The 24,072-nt window shown below is 43.8% G+C and overlaps 1 protein-coding gene across 8 annotated transcripts in view; it reads left to right on the forward strand.

Moving 5' to 3' along the window:
* Nucleotides 1-24,072, forward strand: part of GARNL3 (GTPase activating Rap/RanGAP domain like 3) — a 143,461-nt gene that overhangs the window by 65,751 nt on the left and 53,638 nt on the right. For all 8 annotated transcript variants that reach the window (XM_032418943.1, XM_032418946.1, XM_032418947.1 and 5 more), the window contains 5 exons: nucleotides 9,973-10,072; nucleotides 11,608-11,726; nucleotides 17,771-17,835; nucleotides 20,179-20,242; nucleotides 22,262-22,288. In XM_032418943.1, the coding sequence (XP_032274834.1) occupies nucleotides 9,973-10,072; nucleotides 11,608-11,726; nucleotides 17,771-17,835; nucleotides 20,179-20,242; nucleotides 22,262-22,288 (375 nt within the window). The remainder of the gene's footprint in view (nucleotides 1-9,972; nucleotides 10,073-11,607; nucleotides 11,727-17,770; nucleotides 17,836-20,178; nucleotides 20,243-22,261; nucleotides 22,289-24,072) is intronic.

Raw genomic sequence — 24,072 nt, forward strand, 5'->3', positions numbered from 1 at the left:
CAAAAACAAAAGTTGTATCAGGAGTGCTTTATCACATAACAAGTCATGTCATTCATTCAGCCCTCATTTTTCGGATCCTTTCTCGGTGCCAGGTAGTCTGTGCACTGGTGATGTAGGGGTGGGTAAGATTGCTGAGCTTCCTGTGCTGGTGGCCTCACAGACTGGCAGGGGGAGCAGTCAATATAAACGGATAACACGATACATGGTGGATAGCAAGTGTTGATAAGTACCGTGGGGAGAACAGACGGGGACCTGGCGCAAAGGAAGAGGAAGAGCCCTTTTTAGCTGGGATGGTCAAGCAGGGCTTCACCAGGGATGTCACAGTGAGCCTGAGGCCTCTGAGCAGTGCTTCTCAGACCACTGGTGGTAAAGGACCCGCTTTTTAATTTCCGATCTGTTGCAGAACTCAGTGTGGTCCTACTGTGCGTGACCAGGCTGCAGCACCCGCTTCATGTGTCGCCCCACCCACCAAACTGAGTAATACCCAGATAGGTCTGGACTCTGTTTAAAGAAATGAACCTCCTGAGCATGACTTTGGTGACACAGTAATGTCAAAATGCTAGTAAAAGTTCCTAAATGCTTCTCCGCTGCTGTACACTTCATCACTGAGCCGTGAGAAGTTTGCAGATCAGTGCCCATCCATCAACTGTTTCTCACTGCCTGAGAGTTCATCTGGGCCCGTCCCCCACCCCAGGCAAGAGTCCCTGCACCAACTTCGCCACAGTCAGCTCATTGGTCCCTGCTTGAACATTTCTGCAGGAATGGGAAACTTGCTTCCTCCTTGATAGGTTGTTTTCCTCCAGACACTAGCTGAGTAGCCTACAATTCAGTTCAGTTCTGACACTAACTACCAGAGTTAGCCCCCCAAGACTGCCCTCATTTCAGACACCAGTCACAAGTATCAAGTCCCCAGGTCACCCACACTTCTGTCCCACTTGGCTACAATGTCATCCCCCCTCCTCAGGTTCAATAATTTGCTAAAATGACTCCTAGAACTTAGGAAAGCATTTCAGTTACTATCCCCAGTTTATTACAAAGGATACAACTCAGAACAGCCCAACGGGAGAGATGCACAGAGCAAGGTATTGGGGGGCGAGGGCGGGCACAGAGCTTCCATGCCCCAGCTAAGAGGACCGCCCTCCCAGCACCTTAATGTTTTCACCAAGTTGGAAGCTCCCTGAACTCCACCGTGAAGGGGTTTCACCACATGAGCATGATTGATCAAATCATTGGCCGTTGATCATTGAATCAGTCCGCAGTCCCTCCTCTCCCACAGGGTTCACCGTAGGGCTGAAAGGTGCAAGCTTCTGATCAAGGCTTGGTCTTTCTAGCAAGCAGCCTCATCCTGAAGCTCTGGAGAGACCCAGCAAGAGGCACCTCATTAGAACAAAAAGCGCTCCGGTCACCCTCATCACTCAGGAAATCCCCAGGTTCTTTTTATTGGACAGAATTCATCTGTCTCTATTTTCCACTCAGAGTTTCTATTTACATTTTCTGTAAGGCTTAGCCCTCTTCATAATGGGCCTCAAACATTCCAGGACATCTGTGGCTCTTCTCCTAAGACGTGGACACCGTTTCACCCATCGTCATCCTCACTGCTGCTCCTGGGCCACATGTGAGGTTGTTAATGTTAGGTTGAAGTGGTCAGAACTGAATTCGGGGCTCCAGGTGCACCCCACACAGCCACAGGGTGGAGTAGGCTCGTCCCCTTCCTTGCCAGGCACAATCTCTTTTTATGAAGCCAGTGATTCATTATGAACCTTCGATATGCTCCCCCTCTCACCCCGGTCTTCCTCATGGTGTGGTGGAGACAATTTTGGAGTCAAACAAACTGGGGCTCAAGCCTCACTCGATCACTTACCAGTTTATGACTCAATTTCTCCAAGCCTCAGTTTCCTGATGGGTAAAATGGTTGCAAATTCCTGCTTTGTAGCACCTGGCCTTCCCCATCCTGTACTTGTGCAATTGGGATTCATCCCCCAAATGTAGGATTTTCCATTGTCCATACTAAATTTAATCTCATTAGTATGTCCATAATTGCTAATTGTCAAGAGTTTTTTTTTTTTTTTTGACATCTTCATTCTGTCACCTGTCCTATTAGCTAACCCACTGAGAAGTTTTATATTACCTTCAAATGTGCTTCCCCTGCCATCTGTGTGCTCATTCAGATTATTAATTAAAATGAGTGTGACCCCCGGGTGGATCACTGGAGACCTCCCTTACAGCTCACTTGTATGTATCAATTAGTATATTGTGGAGCAGAGGGACAATCTTTCAGCTTTTTATAAATCAATCTTCCTTCGTGTGAGAGGATTCTCTTATACATTGTTGGAGGATATGTAAACGAGTACAATCTTTTGCAAGGGCAATTAGCAATAATTAAAATGTGCACACCATTTGGCCAGTAGTTCTACTACTAGGATGTGTATTGTAATGTTATTTATTTTTTCTTATTATTATGTTATGTTAATCACCATACATTACATCATTAGTTTTTGATGTAGTGTTCCATGATTCATTGTTTGCATATAACACCCAGTGCTCCATGCAGAACGTGCCCTCTTTAATACCCATCACCAGGCTAATCCATCCTCCCACGCCCCCTCCCAGAACCCTCAGTTTGTTTTTCAGAGTCCATCGTCCCTCATGGTTCGTCTCCCCCTCCTATTTGTAATGTTATTTAAAATAGAAAAAAAAAAAAAACCCACCTGGAAACAACTTCAGTTTCCATCAGTAAAGGAATAATTACACAAATTACATAAATTACGATACATTTATACAGTGGAATGCTTAGTAGCTATTAGAAAGAATGAGGCAGTAGTGTATGTAATACCACAGAAAAATGTTTAAGATACAGTTAGACCTAAAAGCAAGTTCCAGAATGATTAGTATATATCATCCCGTTTCCTTAACAAACAAACAGACAAAAAGGTAAATAAGTTTGTCAGTGTGCAAGTAAGTTTCCAAAAGGATACATAAGAATTAAGCAGTAATTGTTTCGAGAGAATGGAAATGGCAGGTCAGGAAAGCAGTCGGAGAACTTTGACTTTGCACGGCAGGTCCTTTTATGCCATTTATGTAGTTTACATATCTCTACTCAACTATGGTGTTTAATTTTTCTAAAAATACGCATAGTCGCTAAAAAGAACAAGGTAGATCTAAATGTACTGACATAAAATACTTCCAAGATATTTTCTTTTTTTTTTTTTTAAGTTTTATTTATTTAAGTAATCTCTACATCCACCATGGGGCTCGAACTCACGACCCCAAGATCGAGAGTCACATGCTCTTCCAACTGAGCCAGCCAGGCGCCCCCTAAGATATTTTCTTTAGTGGAAAAAATCAAGTTTCAGTGTAATAGCTCCACTAGCATCCCATTTATGAAAACAAATCCTGTGTGTATATGGATAACAAATCCTGTGTGTATACACATATCCGTGTGTGTGATGAATGTGTATGATATGTGGACAGGGATGTGAACGTGTATGTGTATATAGCACATGTGTATACAGCAAACACACCGTTGTAAATGCATACAAAGGTCTGAGACTATCCACACCAACCTGGTAGAATGGTTTTTGGAGGAAAAGGGTGTGCACAGGGGCATGGAGGACGGGAAGAGACAGGAATTTTACTTTGTGTGTGGTTTCACTTTTTTCAACCAGCTTATATTTATTTGCATTTGCAATTCAAAAGTTTTTAGTGTATTTTTTTTTTTTAATCCATCTTCCTTACTGCCAGCATTCTCTCAGCAATTTAAACCTAGAAACTAAAGTCAAGTCCGTTTAAATGCATTCTCTCATTAATTGAGCTCGCTCTGGAAAAGACTATGAAAACTCCCAGGTGTTCTATAAAACTAGGGGTCTCATCTGTAGTCCAAGTGTATGGTGCAGATCCCCTGCTTAAGTTGAACACTAACAAACATTCAGATAAAATGAGGGTGTTCTTTGTGGATTTTGATTACATTCTCCTCAAAATATCCTGGCCAGATTTGCTCAGTCCTCCTCCTTCACATTCCACAAGTATAAATGGGGTAACTAAATTAAATTAAATTAAATTAAATTAAATTAAATTAAAAAGATGGTGAAGGGGCGCCTGGGTGCCTCAGTCGGTTAAGCATCCCACTCTTGGTTTTGGCTCAGGTTGTGATCTCAGGCTCCACGTTCAGCAGGGAGTCTGCTTCTCCCCCTCTGCTCCTCCCCACTCTCACACTCTCTCTCTCAAATAAATCTTTTTTTTTTTTAAAGACTTTATTCATTTATTTGTCAGAGAGAGAGAGAGCGCACAAGCAGGGGAGGCAGCAGGCAGGGGGAGAAGTAGGCTCCCCACTGAGCAAGGAGCCTGAGGGCGGGGTTCGATCCCAGGAGGATCATGACCTGAGCCGAAGGCAGACGCTTAACCAACTGAGCCACCCAGGGTCCCTCAAATAAATAAAATCTTAAAAAAATAAATAAATAAAGACAATGAAGGCAACAAGAAGCTTTTGTGGGCTTTGGAATTTGTTGCAGGAATGATTCAGGATTTCTTAGTCTCAGGACTCATTTAACACTATGGGCATGTTCAGACATGTCTGCATAGAAAAATGTTCTCTTCATAACGCCTTTTGGCAAACGTTTATCTAAAAGGACATAAAATAACTGTGAGCATTTGCAGTGTTAATCTTTAGTTGTTTGGCAAATATGCCCATCAGAATATTTCCTCCAAACTTGCTTGTTGATGTCAAAGAAATGAAGTGTTCCTGGTGTCTCAGTCACCTTAAATGTTGTAGACAAAGTTTCTGTATCTCTGAAATCCTCTGTAAAATAGGTCATACTTAAAAGACTTAAGATGTACTGCAAAATTAAAGCCACAGTTAGGCGCTGCTGTGCCCACTCCAGAACCGCTAAAAGGAAAATGCCCGAGACGCTAAGAGCTGGTCGGAGGACAGGGAGCAACTAGAGCTCTCCACATCTTGCTAATAGTGTAAGGTGGTGCGTCCCCTTTGGAAGTTCGGCAGTGTCTACTAAAACTGAACGTCTGCCTCCTCTGGTCCCAGGATGTATACCCAACATCAGTGAGTGCTGATGTCCACCAAAGACAGACACAAGACTGTTCATGTGACTTTATTCTTAACGACCCCAAACTGGAAACAGCCCATATGTCCATCAGCTGGAGGATGGATACATACACTGTGCTGTTCATACTGGGGACTAGGTACATGGCAGTGGGAGAGAGTGAACTTGTTACATCCCCAACGTGGATGAGATGAACGTCACAGACGTGGTGCCGAAGGACGGATACACACTATATGATTTCATTTCTATGAAGTTCAAGAGCAAGTAAAAGGAATCGTGGTGATAGAAGTCAGGGTAATGGTTACCTTTCAGAGTATGACTGGGTACTGACTGGGCAGGTGAGTGAAGGAGCCTTCTGGGGTGCTGAAAATGTTTTCTGTCTTGATCCAGGGAGTGGTTCCAAGGGTGTCTACATATTTTAAAAATCATTTACTGTTCACTCAAGATTTGTGCCCTTGTCTGTCCGCTTCTGGTACTTACCATCAGAAGCTCATTTTTGGAGTCGTTCTGGCACGTCTGGTCTTGGGCAGAGAGGGTGCTTTTTGTTTTTTCTTTGCTTTAGTCTCCTTTCTTTGTCAGTTCCTGCGTATGTTCTTGTCTTTACACCTCATCATATGTGATTTCAACAAGGGACAGGAAGTGTCTCACTCTGCGAGACTCACAACTTTTTTGGTGTTGGGGTCCCCCCCCCCATTTTAGTTAAGGATTCAGTGAAGACATAAGTTAAGTAGGTAGCTTTTTTTTTTTAAAGATTTTATTTATTTATTTGACAGAGAGAGAGACAGCGAGAGAGGGAACACAAGCAGGGGGAGTGGGAGAGGGAGAAGCAGGCTTCCCGCTGAGCAGGGAGCCCAATGCGGGGCTCGATCCCAGGACCCCGGGATCATGACCTGAGCCGAAGGCAGACGCTTAACGACTGAGCCACCCAGGCGCCCCAGTAGGTAGCTTTTTGATCATTTAAGAAAAACCTCATAATTGACACTTTGTACTTGATGGAGATTTGGGGCATGCCACTGGCCAGAGTGCCGTCTCTGCGAGACGCTCCTCCGATGTTATTCCGTCCTGCGGTTGCTAGTGTTCAGACCTCTGGGAGGGAAGAAGCCAGAAGACCTAGAGTATGGGGGTCAGCTTTTATGTCCTTTGACCCCCTTGGCAATCTGTGAAGGCTGTAGACCCCTTCTCAGAATATTTTTGAATGCACAAAACAAAATACATAGGATTACAAAGGAAAACAGTTGTGTTGAATTAGTTATCCGAGGGGCACCTGGGTGGCTCAGTCAGTTAAGCATCTGACCCTTGATTTCAGCTCAGGTCATGATCTCAGGGTTGTGGGATCGAGTCCTGCATCGGGCTCCCTGCTCAGCGGGGAGCCTGCTTACGATTCTTTCCCTCCCTCCCCCACCTCTGCACACTCTGTCTAAAAAAAGAAAAGAAACAGTTATCAGACTGATTTTTTAAACCTAATTTATGATACAGTAATATACCTCCTTTTTTTATCAGTACATTAAGTAACAAATCCAGCAGCAGGGCTTATAGCTATTACAGTTTTGAGCAGTCAGGGTTGTAAACAGCATTCAAGATATCTGCAGCCACTATAGTGCGTTGTGAAAATATCTGTGATTTGTGTGTGTGTGTGTGTGTGTGAGAGAGAGAGAGAGAGAGAGACATGGTTCCCAGGGCTGTTCTACTGTAGTTTTTTGGGTTTTATTTTGTTTTTTTGTTGTTGTTGTTGTTTGTTTTTTGCATACATTTGTAATTGAAAGAAACATTTATTTTTAAGATTTTATTTTTAAGTAATCTCTGCACCCAGTGTAGGGCTCAAACTTACAACCCTGAGATCAGGAATCCCATGCTCTACGGACTGAGCCAACCAGGTGCCCCAAGAAACACTACATTTTAGTTTGAAGTTAGGGAAATAATGATTTTTTTTTTTTTCTTTTTGCTTCACCCAAGTTCATGCCCTCCCTGGATTCTTTTAGAACCCCTGGCATAGAGCATTGCTTCTTAAAGTTTAGTGTTCCTCAGAGTCACCTGGGATGCTTGTGAAACTACAGATTCTAGGGCTCCACCCACAGAGATCCTGAGGGGGAGGTCTAGAATGGACCCAGGGTGATATTTTAACAAACCTAGAAGCACAGAGCTAAGACCTGGTGCTGTGCCATGCAAGTCTGGGAACCTCCAGAGGCCTAAGTGTCCTGGTTCCTTCAGAGTCTCCTCTCCAGGCTCTGCTGATGGTGTCTAGGATCTCGGGCCTTGGGACAATGGCACCAACTACAGTGGCATCTGACTGGCGAAGGCCAGATGCCTGAGCTGGACCCCACCTGTGTCTGGCCAGCTGATGCCTGAGGCTGGTTGGTGGACCCCAAGGTCATGCCACAGCTGCATGTTGCCCGTGGCATAGTGCACTATGGATCGGCACTGCCAGTGGTTTATGATTATAAAGTGAATACTGTTGACAATGAAACATCCAGAAATTCTACTGGGAACAAAATCCAATTATGGCTCTTCTTGAGTCACACCAAAAGGTCAAAACTAAGAGGCAACATCTTGAACAGGGGATCAACATTAACATCACCAATGAGGAACAGATGGATGTCTTGATGTATGATAATCTGAGAAGGACAAGCACCACTTGTGTAGCATTCTGACCGGGTATGCATGACCTGAACCTCATCGTGGGCAACATCACACAAACCCAGAATGAGTCATGCTCAATTTTATTTTATTTATTTATTTATTTTTAAAGACTTTATTTATTTGACAGAGAGAGACAGCGAGAGAGGGAACACAAGCAGGGGGAATGGGAGAGGGAGAAGCAGGCTTCCTGCAAAGCAGGGAGCCTGATGCGGGGCTCGATCCCAGGACCCTGGGATCATGACCTGAGCCAAAGGCAGACGCTTAACGACTGAGCCACCCAGGCGCCCTGAGTCATGCTCAATTTTAAAAAAGAAGAGGGGAGGTTTGTGCTGTATTCTTGAAAAATGTCAGTGTTGTAAAAGGCGGAGTCTGGAATGTTCCAGAAGAAGGGAATCTAAAGAGACATGACAACTCAGTTGTCCTGCACTCAAGAGGGAAAATTCTTTAAATGACATTTTTAAGTCAATTAACAAAATTGGAATGCAGATGGTAGATTAGAGGTACCGTATCCATGTTAAATTTATAAAAGTTGGGAAAGCTATATTGTGGTTATATAAGAAGATATCTCTATTCTTGGGAAATACACACTGAAGCATTTAGGGATAAAGGGCTATTCTGTATCTTAGTCTTAAATGGTTCAGAAAAAATTCTGTGTGTATGTGTTTGTGTAGACAGTAGTGAGCAAATGAATAAATGGGGTATAATATTCACAGTAGGTAAATCTGTTAAAGGGTATACAAATGCTCTGTGCAGTCCTATTCCTGCAACTGTTATGTAAGGTCAGAATTATTTCCAAATTAAAATATGTACATATATATATACATACATACACCATCAATAGCTGATTTTTTTTTTTAATTCAAGAAAATTCAGTAAAAGTACAATAATGCTAAGAAACATTAACCTACTTTTTACTCCTTGGGAGTAAAGGGCAGAACATAAAAAAAAAGACAGACAATGATGTAATGGTTAAAATTTTTAAAAAGAAAAAAACAACCCTCCGAAATTGGCACTGACTCAGTTTCAGCTCCACTGCTCATGAGCTTGGCTACCTTAGACAGCGTGGCTGAAGTGTCCGAGCCTCACTTTCTTCATCTGAAAGTAGAGGATAAAATAAAATCTATGTCATAAAGTTGGTGGAGATGCTATGGAGCTAATGCATATAAAGTACCCTTAAAGCTCTCTCAATGACTGTCAGTATTTCTAGAGCATGAGAAAGACAGAAAGCATCCTAATTCACTTTATAATTAATATAACCCTGAAAGTATGACAGAAATTCATACAGAAAAGAAACCTATAAGCCCCATCTCACTAACAAATATACATAATTCATTTTTTTTAAAAATCTAGCAGTGTATCAAAAGAATACTCTATACCATGACCTAGTAGGAGGTATTCCAGAAATGTAAGAACCATTCGGCATCGGAAGAGCCAGTAGTATAATTCATTACATTACTATGATTTTTTCCCCGTTTAACCTATTCTCTCAATAGTTGCCAAAAAAACTTTCAGTGCAATTCAATATTGATTCCTGAGAATGGCCTCTTTGTAAGTTCGGAATTGAAGGAAACCCCCTTCAACATGATAAAGCAAGTGACCACAAACGTCTAGGAAATCACCAGAGGCATATGGGAATCGGAAAAGTATGTTCCAGTCGCCTGCCATATACACATGGCACAAAGTAGATGCCAGTGGAGTTTCGGTATGATTGCATTTGGTAAGAAAATTACGTGTGTGTGTCCGTGTGAGAAAAAAATGAGAGGAAGCCATACCAAATCATTCGTAGTGACTATCTTTGGAGAGAGGATTCAGATTGTTCATTATGTTTATCCATAATTTCCCCATTAATTGTGTTACTTCATGACAAATTTTTAAAATTCTACAAAAAAATATGAACTCGAATACGAGGCTGCGGAGATGTATTCCAGGTGAAATGGGCCTATTACAGGGGGTACCAGACGGAAGGGCTGCCTCTAGGCGGCACCAACTCCCAAATATTTGGAAGGTTTGGACCAGAAAGGAGAGAAATTTCAAGTTGATACTCAAGCTGGAAATAGCTGAGCCCGCTGGTTCACTCGGTGCTTTTCCCTCTACCCCAAGGACCTTCAGAATGCTTCTGTGATGTGGACGTGGTGTCTTTTCTCATGAAAACACGTACTTGCTGCCCTATTTGTACCCTTCTGACCATGGCTTCTCTGGTTCTTTGGCCCCTGGTTCATTGCCTGCTTCTTGTTTACTTTCTGAATATGACTCTTACTGGCACAATTTTGTTCGATTCCAGAATGCAACTGCTCTCCCAGGGACATGGCGAAGAACAGACGTGCACTTAGAGAACCCAGAATACCACACCAGATGGTATTTCAAGTATTTTTTAGGACAAGGTAACTATGCCATTATGGTGGTTGGGAAGAAAAGGTACTCAAAATGAAAATTAAGTGTTGGTGTCATTTTTTCTGATGCCCTAAAAAGTGTGAAACTAACCAGTTTAGGGCCACTAATATCCAGGTTAATAGCTTTTTCAATTGAAAGATTCAATTCAGTCTCAGCCCTAGGATTTTTCATAAATATATGAAACCCATATATGAAACCATAAGGTTTTTTGGTCAGTTGTTTTTGTCCCTTGGGAGTTAAAGGGGACCTGATCATCTAAATAGCTATTTAAGACACAAGAAGAATTTGCAGGGTGGAAAACAACTTCAGACCTAACAAGGCAAGTTGCCCTGTCTGTAGTGAGTTTTGAACACTTAGTTCAAAGCAATGAGGAAAAAAAAAAAAAAAAAAAAAAAAAATGGATCCCTGAGCTCCAGGGCCACCACAGAACTAGAGAAGCGTTGTCCTGTGGGCTCTGGTGACGGGTATTTGTCACCTACCACGTGCTAGGCAATTACCCTGGCAAAGGCAGTCATTCTCCCTACCCTCACAGAGACTCTAAAATGGGTCTGAATCCTGGTTTTGCCATTCTTAACCACAGAAGCTTACACTGGTCAATCTCTACTTCTCTGAGACTTAATTTCCTTATCTGTAAGGTGGAGGTATTATTGTTACATACTGAGTGGGTTTGAACGGAGTTTCAGTGATGCTGGAGAAACAGCCAAGCCCCGTGCCCGGCACGAAGCAAGGGCTCAGTCATTAATAGCAGTGTACATATAAAGTGAGGGGCTTGGGTGAACACATGTGGGAAGGCGGAAAACGGGAGTGTGTCTAATGACAGGAGAGACTGGGAAGGGGAGAATAATCACTGTTTCAGGATTCGAGAGGAGGTAGATAAATTGCTTATCAGGCTAATGCATGTGTTTATAGAAGATGTGATGTGGGGACTATATAATGAGAGTGATCAAACCCAAATTTTAAAAATCTGATACTGTTTTATTCTAAGTTCACTTACTGGACGAGGCATATTTCTTTATCAAGAAAGAAATTAGTGGGAAAGTTGTCATCCTCCCAAATGCTTGAAAGCATAGTGCCCAGAGCAGTGGTGACTTTAGAGAAAACTGATGCCATTAGGTAGATGCCAAGAAACTCAGAGGTAAGGCAGGCTCTGGAGTTGGTGGATTCAGGGGCTCAGTGGTGTCATCAAGGCTGGCCCTCCTCAGGGTCACAAGGTGGTTGCAGCACTTCCAGCTATCACTTCTAGACACCACCATGTCCAGAGGAAGGAGAAGGCCATCTTCAGGAGTAAGGAAGACTTTCCAGAAAGCCTTTCCATTTCTCCTCCTGTCTCATTGGCCAGAACTGGTCATATGTTCGTTTCTGAACCAGTAACTGCCAAGGGGAGTGGAAGCATGACCAGGTTCTTTCCAGAGCTGGGTTTGGGATTCTTGTTCCCTGCTCATGTGGGAAGGAAAAAGTGTCTACTCCCACCAGGGCCTAGAGGAACCAGCACATCTTCACTGTTCTGAATCTGTCTCTTTTCCAGTCCATCAGAATTACATTGGAAATGATGCAGAGAAGAGCCCCTTCTTCCTGTCTGTGACCCTCTCTGACCAAAATAATCAGCGTGTCCCTCAATACCGAGCGATTCTTTGGAGGAAAACAGTAAGTACCTCGCTTGTACCTACAATATCAGCACCATCCGGAGTTTGATTAGTGTCATTTTCAGAACCGTTGTCGTGGTTCAGGTGAGTCTTTTTCTATGAGGTTCTTTGAGTTTGGATATTCAGGATTCCACTCTTCAGAGGTGGAGCCTCCAAGCTCTGAGTATAACCACAGCTTCCCCCATACGAGCCACTACCTGGACATGTCCAGTCCCTCCATCTCTGGCCGGTGGAACACAGAAGTGTATTTTACAGAGTATTAACCTTAGCTGCTACTAAGACTGAAACTGACCAGCTGGCTTACCTTCAACTAAAAGAAACAAAATGTATTCAAGGAATATAATGCTATTACAGGGGTACAGCCCATGGGGTGCTTCTGTTTCCCTGGGTCGTTCAGTCAAGCACTGAATCAGCTGTGCTTCTAGAATTTCTTTGAGGCTCAGCCCCTTTCATCAATTTCCTGAAGTAGGAAAATGACTCAAGGCTTTAACAAGACAAGTACCCCCGTCCGTGGTGGCTTCTGAGGACAGTGACCTGAACGAAGGCAAATCATGTCAACTCAGGAATGCAGGCCTCCCTGTAGCTCAGGAAAATTCTCTTATGTTCACTATCGTAGCTTTTCCTTCTCTTTTCTGATTTCTTATAGTAATTCTTAGAGTTGATCTCCATCTTTCACCTCTTACGTTTTCTTATTATTTTCTTCCCTTGGGTTTTTTTTTTTTTTTTTTTTTCCCTTCACTTCTGAGAGAATTTTTTCATAGGCATTACGGACACTGGAAAGAGCAAGGAGTTTGGGGTTAAGCAAACCAGGGTCAGATTACATCCGTAGCAAATTCATTCATGTCAACTTGAGAAATTGCTGATGAGCTCCATTTTCTTCTTTGTAAATTGGGGAGAATTCTGGGCTGTGGCTCACAGGGTGCTAAGGACTATATTAAGTGAGATCATGTTTGAAAATCTAAGTCATCAATGAAATAAACCACACTCAGAAAACGTTAGTCCTGTTATGTGGTGGTCTCGCTTTATGGGTGCAGTTGTTGAAAGCCATTACCTAGGGGCACCTGGGTGGCTCAGTTGGTTGGCATCTGACTTCAGCTCAGGTCATGATCTCAGGGTCCTGGGATCGAGCTCTGAGTTGGGCTCCCTGCTCAGCGGGGAGTCTACTTGTCTCTCTGCCCCAACCCCCACTTGTGCACGCTCTCTGTCTTGCAAATAAATAAATAAAATCTTAAAAAAAAAAAAGAAAGCCATTACCTAATAAAGTGTATGCTAATTTTTATCTCAGCAGCATAGTATCTCAAAAATTGCTATGTATATCTTTTTGGGAAATACAGGAACTTAAACAGTATTTTTTTTAATATACACACACTTCAAAAAAACAGTAATTTTTATATACATACACACGTATATAAACACAGTTGCATACATACATACACATACAGCAACTTCAAAAAGCCCAGAAAGAATTTCTAGGAACCATTACAGAATAATGTAGTTAGGAACTTTTTGTGATGATTAAAAATAGTAAGAGTACTAAAATAAAATCTAACATTTATTGAGCACTTACTGTATGCCACATACTATACCAAGTCTTCCCAATGCATTATCTCAATAGGTATTATTGCGCTTTAAATGACGTGGCCGAGGCCACATGCCAGAAGTGGCAGGCCAGGCAGAAGCCAGGACTGCACACCGAGCTGTCAAGGCTGTACGTAATTAATTCTGTATGTAATTCTTTGACTCCTGCTGTCTCTCTCCCTAGACTGTGAGCTCCATGAAAGTAGGGGACATAACTGCTTTGTTCTCACCCAGCCCGGTATCTGGCACATAGAAGTAGCTCAAGAAGTATTTATTGAATGAATTAATGAATGACACCAAAGTCCAGGCTAACCTGTGTGCTCTGCTGCCTCTGTTTATATAAATGTCCATGTTATGTTGCAGAAATTTTTCTCTTTTTAAGCAGGTTTAAGATAAAAGTCTAATGTAAACCCGAGTTAGCTCTTACTCATGAATGATTTCCTACAGAAAGGTTTTGGCTCTCACCTCTCTCCCCATGCCACTGAAATGGGGCTCAGTCATATCATCATCAGAGCTGTCCTGGAGCGAAGTTGATGCACTGGTTTTAGAAGATAATGGTGAAGGACTGTGTGCCCGTTGTTCTCAGGTGCATACATGACGGTCTTTTCCCTTTATTCACCCAGTGAGAAGTGATCGTGCCCTTATCTAAAGCCTCTTATCTTCTGCACCAGAAAGACTCTTTTCTGGCCTGTTTGGGTTGGTTTTTTTTTTAAGATTTTATTTATTGGAAAGATTTAAGATTTTATTCACTGGAAAGTACCTGTCACTGAAATCCATGGTCCCAGCCATTTGCCCCTTGTGGTGAAGTCATTGCACACTGTGACCTCTGGGACCTGATCCCAGGTCTCGCTAGTCACTGAGCCTCTCAGCTCTGTCCTTCTCACCAGCACATCCCCTGCAAGCCATGGGGCAGGTGGGGAGGGGCAGAAGCATCGCTTTAGGCTTATGTTTCTAATCTTGCTGACCATCCGCGCTTGAAGCTGCTGAGTTATTGCCCCTCGTCAGGTTCAAACAGGTTCTACCTGGACTTCAAGATTCCTACAGAAGGCCGTGCCTGGGAAGTGAGCCCCTAATCCAAATGTTCTTAGATGTCTCCATGTCTTATTTTAATATGTTTGCAGTGTCCCTCACCCTCTTTGAGGCCTGCCCTCTGAACGGCAGAATCAAGGGCCCCAGCATCTAACGCCTTAGCTTTCCTGCCTTTCTTCTTACTTCTTCCACCAAAACAAGAAAGGGCAGTTCTGTACTTCTGCCACCTTTCTAGAATGGATTTTCTCCCCGTCCTGTCTTCTTTCTTCGGGCAGTGACAGCCGCCCCACCTCCTCACCTGGGAGGGTTGCCAGGTACTAGAGGACGGAGGGTGGGGCAGATGCAGGAGGGAATTTTGCTTATTTTAATTTCTAAAGATGTTGTCTCTGTTACATTATAAATTGAGATAAACACTTTGAAGGAAACAAAGGCAGAATGATACGGGAGACCAACTTCAGATCAGATAGCACAGGAAAAGTTTTTCAAGGAGGTGACATTTAAAGAGACCTGCAGGAGGAAAAGGAACTAACCACATAAAGAGTAAGGGACGGGCACCTGGGTGGCTCAGGCAGTAAAGTGTCTGCCTTCAGCTCAGGTCATGATCCCAGGGTCCTGGGATTGAGCCACGTGTCAGGCTCCCGGCCCAGTGGGGAGTCTGATTCTCCCTCTCCCTCTGTCCCTCCCCTTGCTTGTGCTTTCTCTCTCTCTCTCTCAAATAAATAAATAAAATCTTAAAAACAAACAAACTAAAAACAGAGTAGGGGAAGGGGGCAGGCAGGGAGCATTCCAGAAAGAAGGAACAAGGAAGACAAGACAAATGAGGAGCTCGGGGACTCCTGGCGCCAGGAGAAGTCAAGGAAGAGTCAGTTGGCCCGCAGGAGCCCGTGAAGGCAGTGGGGCTGGCCTGACGAGTCAGCCCCACTCTGTTGAGAAGTGTGGTGCCTTCCCCGGAGCCTCGGCTCCAGAGCCCGTTGTGTGTGCCCGGGGCAGGGCGGGCGTTGGCCACCAGCTACAGGTGCTGAAGGGCTGGGAGGGACTGAAGAAATCAAAGCAGAGCTTGGCAGGAGGGGTCCGTCGTGAAGCCCCTTTGGGCCCAGAACTAGTGCTCGAGGCTGCGGGAAATCCAAAGAAGCGTATGCCTCCTCCATGAGCTCCCATTCCATTCTAAAACAGACACACAGCTACATGTGTGAGCCCTGACCTAAACAGTCTTGTCTATCTGTGCTGTGTTTCTTCTAAACACAAAGACAAGACTTAAAAAAACACAAAAAAACCCTCATACTTACTGTACAAATTCCATCCAGACAATGCCCTTAGTAAAAAGAAGAGGCTCGGGGCGCCTGTGTGGCTCCGTCAGTTAAGCATCTGCCTTCGGCTCAGGTCGTGATCCCAGGGTCCTGGGATCGAGTCCCCCATCGGGCTCCCTGCTCCGCGGGAAGCCTGCTTCTCCCTCTCCTATTCCCCCTGCTTGTGCTCCCTCTCTCACTGTCTCTCTTTGTCAAGTAAGTAAATAAAATCTTTTTAAAAAAGAAAAAAGAAGAGGCTCAAAGTCCAGCTACTCAGGGATAATCACTGCAAGGGCCTTAAAGACACTGGTCCACGCTCACACACACACACGCTCGCACACACACACGCATGCGCGCACACACACACCTGCCACGTAAGGGGGTAACGTCCGACGCGCACTTGCACATCCTTGCAGTGATCACTTGGTGTTTCCGGATACGTATGTGTACTTGGCTCTGACCATGCCTCTGTTGATCCCACTAGAAAACAGAACCGAAAGGTGTGTTTTGTTAGAGAGCAACTCTGCAAAGCTACAAAAGGGAGAAGATGGGGAGGAAGAGCTTTGCCAGCATGCGGTGAAGAAGATTACAAATCCACAATCCCCTGAGCCCGGGGTTTCGCATCCGTGTAGGCAGCTTATGAAGATGTTACCATCAGCCAGGCAGGGTCTGGATCCTCTCCTATTCCATATATTCCCCCCTCAGGCCGCCCTTGGCTTCTCTAAAACTGCATTTGTTGTGCTCGGTGAGAAGAAAAGGTAGCCAAGGTAGGGTGAGCAAGAAGGTCAGATTCAAGACCTTCTTCTAGAAGGGTTGGCATCCCATACAGGTGACCACAGTGTAAGGCGGGCCGGGGCCAGCAAAAAAAAACAAGGCCACCGAAATAACTCAGGTTTCGATGGGTGGGTTATGTGGAATTTGAAAATGCCTATTCTCATCATAATATTCCCCTATATTGGAAATCTTCTTAAAATCTCTTTAATGTAAACTACATTGGCTAAAGAGAACCCATAAGAAGGGCTCTGTCTAGTGCAACTTGTGATGGTTAGCTGGAAAGACACACTCCCCAGCCTGGAGTGCGGGTGAGGTTACTGGTTCTCCAGGGGCATGGTGCGAATGTTTAGTTTACCAAAAGAGATCATGGGCTTGTCAAGGTTGAAGAACTCTACTACTGTGACACCAGTGTTCAGGGCTTGGACAGATGGGTTGGCAGGTGTTATCTCGAAAACACAAGGAAAATCCTATATCCTTCTTTGCCCATTTCCTACAAGAAATGCCCTGCGCCTTTTCTAGCAGTTTGTGCTGCCAATTTTATTATTAGTCAAAGTTAGAAAGTTTTAAATGTGTACTACATTGTAATCCCTTTTGCTAAACGTGCAGTATAAATCCATTGTGAATTATAAATCTGCATTATATCTATTTTTGGAGATCATAAAGAGAGTAGCACTCATCTCTGCTGGGTGGTTTGGACGTGGGCCTGAACCATTCGGGCAACCCTTCATTCATTCCCTTTCACACAACAAATATCCATTGAGTACTTTCCATGAGTTAGTCACAGTGGGTACTCATTTAGAGAGAAAGAAACAGAGTTTAAATAGTAAACACAGAGGGGCGCCTGGCTGGCTCAGTCGGTAGAGCATGTGACCCTTGATCAAAGGGTTGTGAGTTCAAGCCCCTGGTTAGTTACGGAGCCTACTTAAAAAAAAAAAAAAAAATAGTAAACACAGAAAAATATAAAAGTACATGTTATGAAAACCTCTCAAAAGATTCAAATGATTTCTAGTTCAGAAAGCCTTCAACTTGGAGATCTCACATGTAGGTCCCATTGAACATGCAAAGACTGCTTTCTTCTCATTATCTTTGAGGCTGATCTGACTCTTGGCTCAGAGACCAAACCCTTTCTCATCTCAGTCAGATGGCTCATCCACTCACCGCACCTACAACACCAAGGACCCACCAGTCCATACATTGAAGAGTAAAGCTTAAATCCATAGTGTTGGGGTTGGGGAATGGTGAAAGATGCTGTCGAGCCTGAGGAAGATTTTTCCCATGACAGAATGTGTTTCTTCATATATAGGTTCATATATTCTTTTACGGCCAGGTAAGGCTTATTGAGAGATGGAAATTGCCAAACTTCTTTTTGACTTTCCAGGGTACCCAGAAAATATGCCTTCCGTACAGTCCCACAAAAACTCTCTCTGTGAAGTCCATCTTAAGGTGAGTACTCAAGAAGAAGAACCCAACACCAGGAGCCTTTATAAGTATTTTTCTTCTGTGATTGTTCTGATGTTATTTTTCTACTTTCTGGAGCCTTGACCACGTCCCAGACATTTTGCTAAGCCTCTGACGTGCAGTATCCCCTGCCATCTTCACAGCACCTCGGTGGGACGGGCACTGCTATTACCCCACCGTGGAGAGGCAGAGGTGGAAGCTCCAAGAGAGAAAGATCACACAGCTAGCTTGTGGTGGGAATTAAGCTCCGCTCTTACGCATCTCCGAACTGCCTACGTAGCCTGCTCCTTTTTTCTTGCATGCATGCTAATACTTCAGTTTCATAAAGAAAATCAAGAAATATTTTTCCTCTCATTTTCCTGCTTTGAAATAGAAACTCGTATGTCAGCAAATGCTTCCTAGAGAAGAATGTGCTTATTCTTTGCAAAGAGAGAGTTAAATGAGTAGACGGTCTAGCTGCTCCGCGCTCAGCTGCCGCTCCTGCCCCCCACCTTTCCGTCCCCCTCCTGGCTCTCCCATGCTGGTGGCAGATCCCCCTAGGGAATGCCACCACTCATGCGGTACCTGTTGCTTCATCCAGTCCAGCCAAGAGGCTACATCATAGTGACCGTAGCTTCTGTTTGTCGGGCACTGTGCTGAAGGCTCTGTGGTCATTCTCTTAGTAAATTTTTAAACCAGCTCCACAAAGGGAGATCCATTATTACCTACACTCCACCAAGGAGGAATCAGAGCCTCAGAGAAGTGAAGGGATTTGACAAAGATCTCACAGCTGGGAAACTACAGAGCTGGGATTTGAACCCAGGTCCCTACCATCCCCGTGCTTGGGCTGTTAGCCGCCAAGGCCCACATGGTGTGAGTATGAACACTTATCCCAGAGCCCTGGTGCTTTATTTGTCTGCAACTAGGTGTTGGGAAGAGATAATGTTTTCAGCGTCCCCGCTGCAACGCACACTTGCAAAACGTCTGTTAGAGTGACAATCTCGACTCCATGGGTCAGGGACTGCATGTGGCTGATGAAAGGGGCACTGAGATTCGGAAGCAAAAATTTTTAGATCTCCTCTTCAAGCTTGATTTGGTCTCCAAATTGCAGACCTTCTCCTTTCTGCTCTCGGCCTTCTGATTTTTCTTCCGAGCAGTCTGAAACCTGAGCTATGAAAGCATCGGTGAAGAGGTTAACATCTTTATTGAGCACAGAAATATCTTGCTGCTTCTAAGGAGGTATAAATCTTAACTGGCTTTGAGAAGAATACTTAGAATTATACTGGCTTAAGATTTCTGTGACTTTTTTTTTTTCCCTAAAAAGAAGCTACTCCAGCTCCTTTCTTCTTTATATTTGAAGACATTTCATTTTGTTATGATTTCCATTTAGTTATATGAGTAGGACCTCCGCTTCTGCCCCCACTCATGTAGCCAGAGCACGTTTCAGCCAGAAACATTTTTTTTAAAGACATGGAAGATCAAAACTTCTACAGTTGCTGCTGATAGAAGAAAAAATGTTATCTTTGTTATAATATTGAACTTGAAAACTTAAAAGGAAATGAAAAAATGAATACTATGGAGGCAGGTAAGTCTGGGCTCAAATCTTGGCTCTACTACTTACCAGTTTTGTTATCCTAGTTCACGTTCCTCACCTTTAAAATTTTTAAAATAATTTAATGGGGGTAAAATAGCACTTGCCTCAGAGAGAATAAACAAGGTCATCCATGGAAAGCATTTAGCAGGCTCCCAGACGTTATAAATACTCTATAAATATTAGCTATTATTATGTTTACCTTACAAATATGGGACTCCTAGATGAAAGGGGCCTAAGGGATCGTGCGTTTCAACTGCATGTTTTACCTCTGGAGGAACTTAGGCTCAAGGAGGTTGACATTCTAACGTGCAAGAACCATCCTGTGAAGGGGAGGGCCTTTTGCCCTAAGTGGCGAAGGAATTGTCAAAGGAAGAAAGAAACACCAGGTAGTCTTACTTACATTTCATTTTATCATTAACTGCTACATAAATGTCAATGAACCACTTTTTGATAAATAAAAGAATCTTGGAGGTTAGTCGGGCTGCCTGAAACATGCTCCTGATCGTCTCTTCCTCCCTTATTAGATGAGTGTCAACAAGGGCCAGTTATATAAGTAAAGTACCATGCAGTGTTTGGTTACTCTCATGTATTCATTGAGCACCCTACGTGATCATTGATCTCCTGTGTGCCCGGCCCTTCAGGGAATCCAGCTGTGATTTTTCTAGGAGATATTATTTAGTTTCTCTGAAGCACAGAGACTTGTTCTAAGTTAAGTTTCCACCACGCTGTGGCTCATTCTGTCCTTTCTATTTCAGTGCCATGAACCTGGACAAATTTGAGAAAGGCCCCAGAGAAATTTTTCATCCCGAGATCCAAAAGGTAAAAGAATTTTGTGTCTCCTAATGGTATATATTGGATCACAGTGTTAGATGAGGACAGACAGAGCATCGGTGATTCTTAGCCTCGGATCCAAGCCTAATCGGAACCACCTACGGGGCTTTGAAAACAATCATCATAAAGAACCTTACAGCTGAGATTCTGATTTGTCAGGTGGGGGTGGGAATCTGCATTTTTCAGGAGTTTCGTGAGTGATTCTGAAGCATAGCCGTAACTGAGAACCCCTGAACTCTATGGTCCTTGATCCATGAACTGAAAGGGTGTATGTTCAGAAGGACTTTATTTGCTTAAAAGCCAGTCTTTTTATTGAGTGATGTGGAATTGTGTGGAATGTTAGATTTTTTTTTTTAAATAGTAAAGCACAAAATGTGTTTATTGAGCTCTAACTCACATAGAACACTGTGCAGTGTACCATAGAGAATAGAAGGTATCCAGAATCCATCCTGTTTTCTCAAGACTTACTGCTAAGGGAAAATAATCTGCCTTGGGAGGAAAAAGTTTAGAGTCATAATCTAGGTCAAAGGCCATCAGAAAAATGTCAGCCAAACTTTTGTCTTGTTGCAGTTGATATAGCTTTGAAATTCACCCCTCGAAACTTACACGCAGTCATCACCTAGTGCCAGCCACGTGTCAGAGTTGAGCTTCCGGGAGGTGGAGACGCCTGGGCCAGGTGATAGGGAAGAGGCCAGAGAGGCAGGTTGGAATTCCATCCAGGCAGCAGGGAACCTGTAGATTTTAGTGGAGGAGCATCGTGCTTAAGTCTGCTTTTCAGGGAAATAACTCCGAGGGTATGAGGAGGATAGATGGGAGCATGAGCAGCCTTTGCTTGTAAGCCTTTAAAATAGTTAACTTTTAAAATAAAGTTATCGGTTCTCAGCTTACCGCTAAATACGGAGTGTTGTGAATTCCCATATCTTCTGTTTTCATGTAATGTTTAAAATAGTATTTGTACCCTGACTCAACCCCAGAAGGAACTGAGGCCAAAATGGGTGCGTTCGGTTAAACTTTAAGCAGTTTGAAGCCATGAGATGCTTAAACTAACTCGTGATAGTGAATTGTAAAACGACTTGGAATTATCAATATGCCACTACCAGTGTGCCTTTATTACCTCATCTGTACAAGTTGTCGTATTCTTAATCCTTTCCTTCTTGGAGCCTGGATGAGACCCCCAGGCACAGGACCTAAACCCCACAGAGCCCCTGGGATGCTTCTTCCTGCATCCTGCCGCTGAGTGTGGGCCCTCAGCGGACTTCGCGTCTGCCCAGGCTTCCCTGTCTGCTTTCCCTCCTCCAGGGCATCAAAGAGGACAAGGAAACAGGAAATGGCAACCTTCTGCCTCTTTATATCATAACTCTCTGCCTGTTTTTCACCAAACAAAAGACACCTTCCACTTTCCCGACATCTGTGTTTTGACTCTCTTTCCCTTCACGAGGGGCTGCCCACGCGCTCTCCCGCCGTCCCGGGTGTGTGAGCAGGCACGTGTGTGTGCCCCTTGGTCGTGGTGGTTTCACTGCTGTAGGTGGACCCGAGGGCGCCCTGAGCCGCAGGGGTTGGGGAGAGGAGGAAGGAAAAGGTCTCGGATCCAAAAAGTAAACAGAAAATAAACCGCATGGTAAAGAAGGCATCTTTCCACCAAGCAGGAAGGTGGCTGGTGCTATTTAAAAATGTTATTCTGTTTCTGGCTGCTATACCATAGTTACATTTTTCTTGGCCAAAATCTTCCCAGAAGCAACGTGTGAGAAGCTAGCTTTAAATAGATAGAGAAACCTGGGTGTCTATGTATTTCTTCTGGCTGCTATGCATCATCCTTGTTTCCAGATAGTTGTGCCATAATGTGACTTTCCTAGATGACCAGGTAGTTTACAAAAATCTGTACAACAAAACTGGAATATTTTAAGCGCTTCTGGGGGATGGGGGTGGGGAGTGGTGTACATGGGAGCTTGTCACAGAAAGTCAAAATAAAATCAGCACGGACATAACTTTCAAAATTTGGTTTGACAGGACTTGCTGGTTCTTGAAGAACAAGAGGTAAGAAATTTTATGAGAAATTTTATGTTCCTGCTATGTTCTGCCTCTGTGTTTGTAAATGTGCTTCTCCCTTCACCCCGACCATGACCTTTTCTTTCAGTCAAACCTCTCCGTGGATTTGCTCACTGAGCGTACTGTCACTGAAAGGCTTTACCAACATGTTTTTTCAGGGTAGATTTCAGGACCTCCTATGCAGCTAGCTATAAAGATATAAAAACAAGCTACTTAAATCTGCTTGGAAATATTCAGATTTTAGCCTCATAATCAGGGTGAGTAATGAGGTTTTCATTTTCAGTAAGTCAAAGAGAGGGCGTTTGTGCTTTATTAGCACATTCGATTTACTGATGCCATATTTATTTACATATCTCCATCCCTTGTTGCCCCACTTTTAAAAAATGTATTGGGTTTTCTAAGGACATAGCTAACGTGGGGAAATAATAAAAATGCTATCAAAGGCAATTGAGTAAATTATAGTTTTTGCATATCACGCCTTTCGGTAAATGGTCATATCGTTCATCCAGTTGCTCCGGCCAAACTTGGAAAAATCCTTAACACCTCTCTTTCTCTCACACCTAATCCTTCAGTACATCCTGTGATGATTTCTTCAAAATATACCCCTAATTCAAATTTCTCGAGGTTTCCACCACGACTGCTCTCATCCCTTGACATCACCCCATCATCTCTCACCTGCACTATGCATTTTCCAACTTTCCGCTCCCACTCTATTCTGTTTCTCGTGTAGCAGCCCAATGGTCCTTTTAAATGTCAAGTCAGGTCACCCCTATGTTGCAAGCTGTCATGGCTTCCCATCCCACTCCAAGTCGAGCCCCGAATCCTGACCAGGACCCCCGGGGCCTGCATGACGCAGCCGTGCTGCCTCTCGGGTCCTCTCCTCCACACTAACCATGTTGACTTCCCAATTCCTCCACCTGCTCAGGAAGACCCTGCTGTTCCCACCCCCTTAGGATGCTCCTCGCCGGACGTCCTCAGGGTCGAGCACCCTTTCCTTGATATCAGGGTCTCTGCTTGGAGAGGCTGTCCTTGACCATTCTATCTAAAATAGCACACCCTGCCTCTCACCCTCTGCCCTGCGCACCGTTTTGTGTTTCTTCTTGACACTTGTGTTTTCATTGACTCGCTCTGTATCTGTTGCCCTCCTGAGAATATAAGCAGCATAAGAGCAGGGGGAGCTTATTCAATTTGTTCCCGGCTGTATCCCTAGATCCTAGAGCAGTGGAGAGAGAGGGCACAAAGTAAGTATTTGGTGGCTGAATAAGTGGATGATGTATTGATTGAATGAATTATGAAAACGAATGACACCATTGAAAAGAAGGGGGTGGATCTTTATTTACTGGCACGGAAAGTTTTCCACGACGCACTAGTTACGGGGCGGGGGCCGCAATTCACAGGGCAATACCTACAGTATATTCCCAGTTGTTTTTATAAACAAACACATATGTATATTCAATCATTAGCTCATTCATTCATTGATTCAACAAATATTTCCTGAGCTCCTTCCGTGTGTGTACCATGTGCTATTTGCGGCATTGGGAACACATTGATGAGCAAGACGAGGTCCCTTCGTGGAGCTTACAGTCTGGTGGGGTAAGACAAACTACACAAATGAGCAAACCTAACATGATAACGTGGATAGCCCCAAGAGCTGTGAGGAAAATAAAACAAGGTAGGCGATACAGGGGAAGGAGTAGGTTTTTGACATCGAACAGAGTAGGTTTGTCTGAGGCAGTGATATCTCAGCTGATTCCCGAACACGTCAATGTACG

The sequence above is a fragment of the Phoca vitulina genome, unplaced genomic scaffold, assembly GCF_004348235.1.
Source record: "Phoca vitulina isolate PV1807 unplaced genomic scaffold, GSC_HSeal_1.0 scaffold21, whole genome shotgun sequence".
Taxonomy (NCBI): Eukaryota; Metazoa; Chordata; class Mammalia; order Carnivora; family Phocidae; genus Phoca; species Phoca vitulina.